We start from the raw sequence: 12,023 nt of genomic DNA, 5'->3' as shown, positions 1-12,023 counted from the left end.
TGCTATTCTTTATTCTTATGTTTTAAAAGTGACTGCTGCTTATGGTAGGGTACTGCATGCCCCTAAAACTTGATCAACTACTTCTCATATCCTCTGTCTCTTTGTTCATTTGGTACTGCTTTAAGATTCTGTTGCCTAGGTACAGTGGAAGTAGTTTTACACAGTATGTTTCAGAAATAGTTACTCATGATTTTTGAATGCATCAGACAAGCTACCCTTTACATTCCCAGCTATAATGGGCAGGAAAACATCCTTGTTTTATCTAAGCCAAAAGGCAAGGACCAATTCCAGCTTCTTTATCCACTATCTTACCACATGTAGATTGACTTTGGATCCATGAGCCTAGTGGAGCTTATGGCCTTTTTGCCACTTGTGCTTCTTTTCAATATTCACAAAAATGTTTACATGGATTAAATTTCACCAGTGACTATCAATTTCTTTTCCCTCTACATTCACTTGAAACCTGTATTTCTCCCTTCACAGCTCATGACACTCTTTTGCTGCAAATTGTGATCATGCGTCCTTTAAACTGGGTGCAAGTTATTTTCATGTCAATATTGAAAACAGAAACCTGAGAAGATAAATAAAATAATGTGGGAGTTATGAATGCAGAGCTGAAAGAATGTGTCTAGCCACTTGCCTGATGCAGATAGAAATCAAGATGTCTGACATTGTAGAGTTCAATATTAAATCCAGTAGGCTGTGACATCTTCAGACAGAAGATAAGGTGCTGTTCTTCAAGATATTGCTGGGCCTCAATGCAACAGTTACTATTTAACTAAGTCTTTGTTAAGATGACTCATTTGAAGTGAGCTGCCTTATCATTAGTCCTGTTTGAAATTACCAAGCAGTTCCATCACTTCTGACATCAATATCTGTTTATTGTAACAGATCTTCCTAGTTCGAAAATCATGCAGGACACAGAAGAAAATCATATCTGTACGATTATCTGAGCCAGGACCACAGTTTATACAAGACTTTCCAATAAAGGAAAGCCAATATAGTAAGTATCTGACATTTAATTCTGCTATCATTGAAGGAACAAATGTTAATAATGTAATTACAACAATGACATGATATATCAAGAAACCATCACTGTTTTGAAGAAGCAAAATAATTTGTTACAGTCAATAAATTCTTTGTTTCAAAGTAGAAAATAACAAACGGAAATGGATTTGTTTTCATTTTTCCTAACTCAAAGGAATGTTATTTCAGTGTGATCTTCCTCTCATTTCTCTTTCATGCTGTGCTGGAACTCCACCAGTTGTTTTTCTGCTGGTAAAAACAAACCAGGTGATGGAATATAGTGGCTGCCTTTCCAGCTTCCTGCATGTAGATAAGATGCCTTAAGAGTCTTTAGTGGTCAAGTTGAACCCCACCAACTTTTTCTTAATATCACTGCACAACTCAGTGATTTCTACCGCCCAGAAGGAATGGACTTCCACCTTCCTATACAAGCCTATCAACTGACTTGATCTGTGTCAACATTCCTATATTAAAATACCAGAACTATGGATGACACGATGTTGCAGCTACACAATTCTAATGACTTTGGATCCTGTCTGTGTTGGTGGTAGGGCAACCATTGATAAAGGTCTGTGTCAATTTTTTTTTGAGGAAGTAACTAAGTACATTGATGAGGGAAATGCAATGGATGTTGTCTGCATAGATTTTAATAAGGACCCCATATGGCCTTAAGATCCGTGGCAGGCTAGCAATTTGGATTCAAAATTAGCTTGGTAATAGGAGACAGATGGATTGTGGTGGTCTGATTATAAACCAGGGACTAGTGGTATAAAACAAGGATTTCAGTGGGGCCTTTGATGTTGGTTATATAAATTTAGGGCTTGTATATGAATATAGGAGATAGGTTAATTAAGTTTGCAAATGATCTGAAAATTGGGAGTGCCATAGATAGTGAAGAGGTTTGTCTAAAGCTCCAACTTGCTATGGCTAAACTGGATAGTTGGGCCAGGCAATGAAACTTAGTTACTGATATACTTAGAAAATGTGTAGTTATGTTTTTAAACACAGAAGATATCAACAGGTAGAGAGAAATATCAATAAGATTGAATGAATTTAGAGAAAGTTTACAGTAAAGTTGCCAGAACTTGGCCCGAATTATAGGGAAAGGTTGAACAGTTTAGGGCTTTATTCCCTGGAGCGAAGGAGAATGAAGGGAGCTTTGTTAGAGGGGTATAGATAGGGTAAATGTAAGCAGGCCTTTCTGACTGAAGTTGGGTGTGACTATAAATATAAGTCGTAGGTTAAGGGTGAAAGGTGGATTATTTAAGGGGAACTTGAGGGGGAACATCATTCAGAGAGAGTTGAGTGTGGATCCAGCTGCCAGCAGAAGTGATGAATCAGAATCACTGGCACATTGTTGTTCATTGGCATGTTGAAATTTGTTGTTCATTCATAACATTTATAAAGTTTGGATAATTACAGTACTGTGCAAAAGTCTGAGGCACCTATATATATCTAGTGTGTGCACAATACCACATTTGTCGACATGGAGCTGAGAGCGAGCTTGAAAATCTGGTGGGAGCAAAGGATGCTGGGAATAGTGAGGGTGAAGGACTGCAGGAGGAGTTTGGGACAGGTGGCAGAACAGGAGTGCCAGGCACAGGGTCGGTGTGGGTGCAGACACACCCAGCTGTGAGACACCCAGTATATGATATGCCTAAGACTTTTGCACAGCACTGTACATGGATTGGAGGGATATGAGGGATATAGTTCTTGTACGGGCAGATGGGACTGGGTGGGCCAGTGGGCCAAAGGGCCTTTTTCTGTGCTGTAGTTCTCCATGACTCTTAAGAGAGCTCCTGAGAGAGAGGGTCAGCTATTAAGAAAGGATGTGCTAACGTCGGAGAGGGTTCAGAGGAGGTTCACGAGAATGATTCTGGGAATGAAAAGGCTTATCATATGAGGAGCGATTGATGGTTCTGGGTCTTTACTTGAGAATAGGGGAGTCTCATTGAAACCTGTTGAACGTTGAAAAGCCTAGATGGAATGGATGTGGAGAGATTGTTTCCTATAGTGGGGGAGGCTATGATCAGAGGGCAGAGCCTCAGAATAGAGGGATGTCCATTTAGAACAGAGCTGATGAAGAATTTCTTTAGCCAGAGGGTGCTGAATCTGTGGAATCCATTGTCCCAGGCTACTGTGGAAGCCAGGTCATTGGGTGTATTCAAGGTGGAGGTTGAATAGTTCTTGATTTGTCAGGGCATGAAAGGTTATGGGGAGAATGCCAGAGAATGGGGTTGAGAGGAAAATGGATCAGCCATGATGAAATGGAGGAGTGGACTCAATGGGCCGAATGGCCTAATTCTGCTCCTATGCTTTATGGACTCTCCCCACCCCTGCCTCCCCGTCGGCAACTCCCAGGTTTGGAGTCCCCTGTGAGTCTGGAGTTCGAAGCATGGAATCTTGGAGTAGATACCAAAGATAAGCGAAAAGCTAAGCTTGAAAAAGGAAGTCGGTGAGTTTGGAAGTCAAGACCCGATGCTCGAATCTCCTAGAGCAGCGTGTCTAGTAGTTGAAGGCCCAATGGCTACGAGTATATTGGTGGTCCATAAGTGGTCTGTCCTGGGGTTAGAGGCCAAGGCCTAACTATGTGAGATTGGATGGGTGGGTGGGAGGGAGGAAAGGGACTCGTTTTGCTGTTGTTGTTGTTGTGTGCTGAACCTTATGGGAATGCTGTGTTGGCACTGGAATGTGTGGCGGCACTAGTAGGTTACTGCCAATGCATCCTTAGATTTGATGACTGTTACCGCAAATGACACATTTCACTGTATGTTTCAATGTGCAGCCCATATGATAAACAAATGAATGGCAGAGCTGGCTTGTAGACTTGAATTTGCCCAATGTGGCTCCTATTTCTTTGTTTCTACATTGGAACTACATCATTTGCTATGGTGCTGCTGCTTAAATCTGAATGGTGACCAGTGGCTGCTGAATACAGCATTCCCTTTATCATTGTAGATGGAACAGCGGTTCCAATTTATCCCAACTCGTTCTGGTGCACTCTGGTTTCTTTGTTCTTTGTAGCGAGCTGAAAAAATTAGGGTGAAATAGGAACACAAGAGATTCTGCAGTTGATGGAAATCCAGGGTAACAGAGATTGCTGGGGGAGCTCAGCAGGTCAGACAGCATCTAAGGAGAGGAATAGTCAAAGTTTTCAGCTAGACCTTTCTTCAGGACTCATGAATGGTCCTGATGGATGGAACAGGAAATTGCCCTGGTAGACTTTGCATGTTGCACACAGCAGGAGATGGCAGCGGCCAAACCTTTGGGATGTCATTAAGTCTAAAATTCTAATGGTTACAACTGTTAAGATCCGGATGTGAATGATTGGTGAAGTATTGGGTATTTGATCAGATGATATTTACGGATTGTTTGAAAGTGTTATTGCAAGGCATCTTGGCAGGCCAAGCAAACAAAAGAGTCACCGCATTCCCTTCAGGTAAATAACACAATTTTATTTATCTGCAAATTAACTTAATACTATAGAAAAGATTAACAATGCATAATTTAAGCTACAGCAGAAATTGTCTACAACATCAATCACAATGCAACACACTGCAAATTTTTTCAGTGCAACAAAAAATATATTGTTCTGAGTAACTTCTGAAGTTTTTAAATATTTTTAACATTGCAAAGTAAGTTATTTAAAATAACAAGTAAAACCAAACCCGAAGCTCATTTAGTAAAATGACTCCCATACTCACAGCTAACTTCAAGGAGGTGTGGCTTAGGCCTTGCTGAGGAACAGCAAAGCTGCCAGATTGCAGGGAAAAACCAGAGGGGTAACCGTGTCACGCAAAGGGAGGGTGGTGAATATATGGATGAGCTTCCAGAGAAAGTCGTTGTGGCAGGTAAAGTGGTATCACTTAAGAAACACTCGGATAGGGGAGGGGTGGGACTTTGAGAGACGTGGCTGGAGTGCAGGAAATTAGGATTGGCTGTGTGGGCACTGTGCTTGGCATAGGCTCATTAGGCTGAAAGACCTGAATCTGTGCTCCCACAAACCCCTCCCCCACCTCCATCTACATGATTTTTGTTAGTTCCCCCTTCCCCCCCCCCCCCCGCCTCCATCCCAACTAACTTGCTAAAGTCAAGAAGGAATGAATTGGAGTTTTTCAATCTGCAGGCAAGTGGAATGCTTATAATAGCCAAGCTAACTTGCATTCATTTTCTCCCAAGGCACAGCTCCTGGGAGACCTGTCGCCAATTCCATTGGCTTTTTCCCAAATTGGGATTGTTGGAAACCACCCTCCCACAGCACTCATGGTTTTTTTTTGCTGAGGTTAGCAATATGCTTATACATAACTTTAAGCAAAAAGCCTCTCCAAACAATAAGATATTAGCAGAGATTTTACAATATGTTAGCCATCTGTTCACAAATGTCCTTGTGTTTACCAAGTGGGCAGCTCCACTATTAAATGCTGGAAATGATGGAACTGCAGGAAATTGCACTGGATTTTCAGCCCTGCTGCTCAATTAAATTCAATGTTTTTAATGAAAATAACAGTCTCTATATTCTATGTAAGTGTAATCTAAATATACTTTGTTCTGTCCAGGAAGAAAGATATTTCAATAAGCCCTTGAGGATGTTACCACAAGTATGGAACAAGTAAATTTTGGCATGTGAATAGGCCTGGTACAGCTGCTTCAGCTTAAGACAAAACAGTCATGTCTACTTTCTGCATCTCAAAAGCAGACATCTTGCATTTTTTATTAGTTATGAAATATGTCATGATACTTGGTTAGTTTCCTGCACAGCTTAAAAAGAATACCCAATGCTGTCTGATAGCTTTCTCAGATGCATATGCTGTCTAAATGGTCTGGTTATACTATTTTGCTCTTTCTTGTTACACAGCGTTCTCGCTTGAAGGTTCCTGCTTGAGCTTCGCGGACTTGTTTAGGCTAATTGCTTTCTACTGTATTAGCAGGTAAGAAAAGCCACAGTCTACAAAAAGTGGTTTACGGTTCAGCATTATATAATGTATGTATGTTCTGCCAGTCTTGCACTTAACCAGGCTAAAGTTACAGAAATCCCATCTCCTTGATGGATTAGGTAATTTGAGTGATGAAGCATAACTTGTAGGAAAAGAATCCTTTCAAGTTTCCTTTGACAAACCAAAGCAAGGAGAGGATAAAATTTGTGTTGGGTGGTAGTCACAGAGTGAATAAGTTAAACTCTTGTGTTGAACTTGGTATAACAGTAAACAGGTTGGTCTTTAAGTTTGGTCTTGATGCAGAGATCAACGTGAAATGTCAATGTTCCCTCCCCAACCCCCACATACAGATTCTACTCAACCTGAGTTCCCCCAGATTGTTTGTTGCTCCTGGCTGAGCTGTAAACGGGGCCAAAAGCTCTCAGTTGAGATGGGTGAATGGGGAGTGGAGACAGAGACATGGAAGGGGAGGAAATAAATTGCATTGTTTGCAAAATCCTGCATTTCAATGAGAAATTGACTGCCCTGTGCAATATCAGCATGGAGCAATCTATTTTCCTATAAAATTTTACCAGTGAGGACGAAGACGTTCAAAAATAGAACAGTGTAAATACTAAGCTAAATGACACGGGGCACTTATTCTAGACAGACAAACTGGCCAGCAATATGGCGGCATGGTAGCTCAGTGGTTAGTGTAATTCTTTAATAACACCAGCAACCACAGTTCAATTCTGTCGTTGTCAGTTAGTAGCTTCTATGGTCTTCCCATAACTGTGTGGGTTTCCTCTGGGTGCTCCAATTTCCTCCCACATTGAAAGGACATGGATTAGTAGATTAATTGGTCACATAAGTGAAAATGGGTAGCACAGGATCATTGGGCCAGAAAAGCCTGTTACCATGCTATATATCTAAATAAAAATCTGTGATCAGCAGTGTGTGTTTGCAACTCATGACAGCTCTTTACACCTTGTGTTCTCAGTATTAATTTTATTTGCATAGTTTGTCTTATGTACAGTTTTTCATAAACTTCTATTGTATTTTTCCTGTAAACACCTGCAAGAAAATGAATCTTAATGTAATATCTTACCTTATACTTACAGTCTGGTAGATATGGTATATGTACCTTGATAATAGATCTGGTTAACCACTGGAATCCCTTTCAGAAAAGCAAAACTTTTTTGCTTGGTTCATCCTCTGCTTCTGAAATAATTCGATGACATAACTACTACTTAAGACTAATTTTATGCCCTGTTTTTGTGCAAAACGAATGAAGGCTAGTAAATATGAAAATGTTTTTATTTCCACTGTGCACTTGGTGTGTAATTTGGTCCTGCAGCAATGTTAATGATTCTGGTCCTGACCCAGTCAAAATATCCTCCCTCATCACTTCACAAAGGCTCCTTGTGTCAAGGACAAGGCTGTTGCTACTTCAAGTTATATGGAAAAAGAAACAGTTGGAAATACACAGTGGCTCTTTTACCTTTGATCAACAATTCAGGTGGCAATCCTTCAGCAGAGGTTGGAGACTTTTACGTTGTCAAGTTCGCTTTGCTACAGTAAAAATAACTTTGAAGTTATTACAAAGGGCTATTGCTTGAATCAGAATCGGGTTTATTTTCATTGACATACATCATGAAATTTGTTGTTTTGTCACAGCGGTACAGTGAAAGACAAAAAATTACTATAAGTATTACAAAAAGGAGAGAATCTGCAGATGCTGGAAATCCACGCAACACCCGCAAAATGCTGGAGGACCTCAGCGGGCCAGGCAGCGTCTATGAAAAAGAGTACAGTCGATGTTTCAGACTGAGACCCTTTGGCAGGACTGGAGGAAAAATTGATGAGGAGTAGATTTAAAAGATGGGGGAGGGGAGGGAGAAACACAAGGTGAGAGGTGAAACTGGGAGGACGAGGGGTGAAATAAAGAACTGGGAAGTTGATTAGTGAAAGAGATACAGGGCTGGAGAAAGGAAAATCTAATAGGAGAGGATAGAAGGCCATGGAAGAAAGACGGGGGGGAAGGAGCACCAAAGGGAGGTGATGGGCGGGCAAGGAGATAAGGTGAAAGAGGGAAAAGGGGGGGCATTACTGGAAGATGAAGAAATCAATGTTCATGCCATCAGGAGGCTGCCCAGATGGAATATAACGTGCTGTTCCTCCAACTTGAGGTGTAGTGCTGCACCTCCTTCCACAACTGCCATTCAGGGCCCCAAACAGTCCTTCCAGGTGAGGCGACACTTCACCTGTGAATCTGTTGGGGTCATGTATTGTGTCTGGTGTTCCCAGTGTGGCCTCCTGTATGTCAGTGAGACCCGACTTAGATTGGGAGACTGCACCAATGCTCCGTCTGCAAGAAAAAGCCAGATCTCCCAGTGACTACCTATTTTAATTACACTTCCCATTCCCATTCCAATATGTCTATCCACAACCTCCTCCACTGTTGTGATGAGGCCACACTCAGATTGGAGGAACAACACCTTGTATTCCGTTTGGGTAGCTTCCCATCTGATGCCATGAACATTGATTTCTAGAACTTCCGGTAGTGCCTCCCCCCCCCCCCCCCCCCCCCCCAACTTCACCATTCCCCATTCCCGTTTCCCTCTCTCACCTTCTCTTTGGCTGTCTATCAACTCCCTCTGGTGCTCCTCCCCCTTTTCTTTCTTCCATGTCCTTCTATTGTCTCCTATCAGATTCCCCCTTCTCCAACAATGTATCTCCTTCACCAATCAATTTCACAGCTCTTTATCCCTCCCTCTCTCGGTTTCACCTTGAGTTTCTCCCTCCCCTCCCCTCACCTTTTAACTCTGATGCCTCATCTTTTTTTCTCCAGTCCTGCTGAAGGGTCTTGGCCCAAAACATCGATTGTACTCTTTTCCATAGATGCTGCCTGGCCTGCTGAGTTCCTCCAGCATTTTGTGTGTGCTACTCTAAATATTAGTTGATTCTAAGACATTTAGTGTGCATCTTCAGGTTCCTGTGCCTTCCCCCTGATGATAGTAATGAAAAGAGGGCATGTCCCTGATGGTGAGGGTCCTGAGTGATGAACGCCGCCTTTTTGAGCAACCACCTTTTGAAGATGTCCTTGCTGGGAAAGCTTCTGCCTGTGATGGTGCTGGCTGAGCCTACAACATACTGCTTCTCTTTCAATCCCGTGGATTGGAGCTTCCATTCCAGGCAGCGATGCAACCAGTTGGAATGCTCTGCCCCAAATATCTGTAGAAATTGTCTTTGTGAAATCCACAAAGAATTCCTTGGTCTTGCTGACACTGAGTGCAAGGTTGTTGTTGCATCACCAATCAACCAGCTGATCTCTCTCACTCCTTGTAAGCCTGAGATTGGTCAATTGTGCTGTGCCTAGCAATACACTCATGAGTACAGAGCGTAGAACATTGGGCTAAGCACACGCACTTGAGTTGTGCCTGTGCTGACTGCCAGTGAGGCAGAGATGTTATTACCAATTTGCACTGACTGTGATGTCCTGATGAGAAGCAGACCAGAAAGGCATGTGTTTAATTAATGCTTTAATGGGAGATGAAGAAAGAAGGACACGGGGTTCTATAAGGAAAGTCAGCAGGTGATGATCCTTGGGGACAGTGCCTGATATTTGAGAGGGTGGCTGATTGTTGGGTACACAGAGGCAGTGAGGGTAAGTCCCCTTGAATAGAGGGGTATCACTGTTTTATTGGGGGTGACCAATATTGGAGGTTAACTGCTGCACTAATGAGTAAGATGAGGCTAGAGCTCCAGCTTTCTTGATGTCTAAGGGATTTAGACTGCTGGTAGTATGCTAAATCCCTTAGCACTTGATGGGTGTTGTTAATGAGATGTGGAGCAAGCCGTTTCTGCCTCTCATTCTTTGGGGGAAACATACAGCTGTAGCGAAGGAGGAATTTGAATTTGGCTCCCAGTTGCACTGTGGGAGACTGATTTATATGTGATGAAGTGCATACCTCTCTATGAAAAGATGCACCGGGTGGCCAAAAAATTCAGCTGTACAAACAGCAATATGCATGCACGTGGCCGTGTGAGGACAAGCTTGCCATCTTAGTTTTTAAACCTTTCCCTGCCATTTACTAAGCTAAGCTGACATTGATACTTCAGGAAAAGAAGGCTTTCGGACCATTCACTTAACCAGTAGACTGCTGCCCAGCCAGCTGTGGGAGTGTTGGTGATCAGCCAGTTGCCTAAATGAATAAACATTAATCTTTGCCAAGAGGCATTCACCTCTGGTTACTTCTCATTGAGAGATGAAGTAGATGCCCTCTGCTGTTGTGGTTCTTAATGAATATCTAAGAGAGGGAGACTATGAGGATTAAGGGAATATTAAAAGGTTTTAATTGGATAAATTGCTATTTCTTGGATAAAATTCAACAATGTGGTGGAATAGAGGAAGCTCTGTTTTAAATCTGAAAATCAATAAAACTGTAGATGCTAAAAGACTGAAATAAAGATGGAAAGTCCTTCAAACATTGGGCAGGTAAACGAGAAAAAAGAGTTAATACTTAAGGTCAGAGACCCTCCATCAGAACAGTATCTGTTCTCTTTCTCAGGTGCCTCCTGACCTGCTAAATGTTCCCAAATCTACTGCTTTATATTTTGAACCTCTCGTTTGCAAACTTGATGTCAGATTGGTACACTTGGGAGGATATGTGGCTGATTATGAACATATTACTATGACCCCTTAATTTCTGTTTTAGGATAAGTTAGGAAAGCTGCATCGTCTGGAGTAAAGGAGTTTGAAGGGAGATATTGAATAATAAAAATAATTAAACAGTTCTTTCTGCTCTGGCCCCACTGAATTTGTGACTTTGTATCTCTACCCCATTTTTTTTCCCTTGACTCAGTCTGTTCCTGCCTACACCTGTGACACTTCTTGTGCCTTCTACCACTTCAACAACTTAGAGTTCCTCAGCCTCATTTTCATCATGGACATCCAGTCCCTCGGAACTTCCATCCCCCATCAGGAAGGTCTTAAGGCTCTGCACTTTCTTGGCAACAGACCCAAACAATTCCCCTCCACCACCACCCTCCTCTAGCTAGCAGAACTAGTACTTGCCCTTATGGCACCCACGTGGGCCCTAACTGTGCGTGCCTTTGTGTCAGCTGCGTGGAACAGTTCATGTTCCAAGTCCACACTGGTAACAAAGTCACTGCCTCCCTCAGTTAACTTGACTATACCTCTTCCCACCTGTCACTTGCAAAGATGTCATTCCCTTCTCTCAGTTTCTCCATCTCCACTGCATCTGTTACCAAGTTGAAGCTTTCCACATTGATAATGCTTCTCAACTCTCTGTCTGCCCCAGTGATTGCATTGGCGCTGCTTCCGGCGTCCCTACTGAGATCATCAGTTCCACATCTGCCTCCAACTTCTACCCTGCCCTCGAATTTACTTGGTCTATCTCCAACACCTCCTTCCCCTTGCTTGATCTCTCTGTCTGCAGCTCCCGAGACAGATACCTTTTACAAATTCATTGCCTCCCACATTTACCTTGACTGTACATCTTACAACCTGTCACTTACAAGGGTGCCATCCCCTTCTCTCAGTTCCACTGCATCTGTCCCCAAGATGAGGTTTTCCACACCAGCACATCCAAAAAGTCCTGTTATTCCCCAGAAAACAGGGTTTCCCCTCCACTACTATCAATACAGTCCTCAACAGCATCTCATCCATTTCCCATGTCTGCTGACATCCCATTTCCCTCCCACCCAACATAAGAGTGTTGGGGTTCTCCTCGTCCTTACCTACATCCCACTAGCCTCCATATCTAACATATCACTCTCTACCTCTTCCATTATCTCCATTGGGATCTCACCACCAGGCACATCTTTCCCTCCCCTCCCTTCTCCGCTTTCTGCAGAGTTCATCCCCTCTTAGGCACTTATCAGAATCAGAATCAGACTTTAATCGCCAAGTACCTATGCACATACAAGGAATTTACTTCCGGCAGATGTTGTCTCTCTGCTCATAACAATAATAATGATAGATATAAATGAAAATATAGATTATACATACAGGTAGTGCAATCCAAGTAATAGTTAGCCGACAGTTAACCGGCAGTTAAC

The 12,023-nt window shown here is 42.5% G+C and overlaps 1 protein-coding gene across 12 annotated transcripts in view; it reads left to right on the top strand.

The window, feature by feature from the left end:
• LOC140730654 (ras and Rab interactor 2-like) overlaps window positions 1–12,023 on the top strand; it is a 175,909-nt gene that overhangs the window by 132,198 nt on the left and 31,688 nt on the right. For all 12 annotated transcript variants that reach the window (XM_073051402.1, XM_073051400.1, XM_073051391.1 and 9 more), the window contains 2 exons: window positions 892–1,003; window positions 5,882–5,954. In XM_073051402.1, coding sequence (XP_072907503.1) covers window positions 892–1,003; window positions 5,882–5,954 — 185 coding nt within the window. The remainder of the gene's footprint in view (window positions 1–891; window positions 1,004–5,881; window positions 5,955–12,023) is intronic.

The sequence above is a fragment of the Hemitrygon akajei genome, chromosome 7 (genome assembly GCF_048418815.1).
Source record: "Hemitrygon akajei chromosome 7, sHemAka1.3, whole genome shotgun sequence".
Lineage (NCBI taxonomy): Eukaryota > Metazoa > Chordata > Chondrichthyes > Myliobatiformes > Dasyatidae > Hemitrygon > Hemitrygon akajei.
Note: the sequence above shows the minus strand (reverse complement) of the source record. Positions and strands in the feature narration are given on the sequence as shown.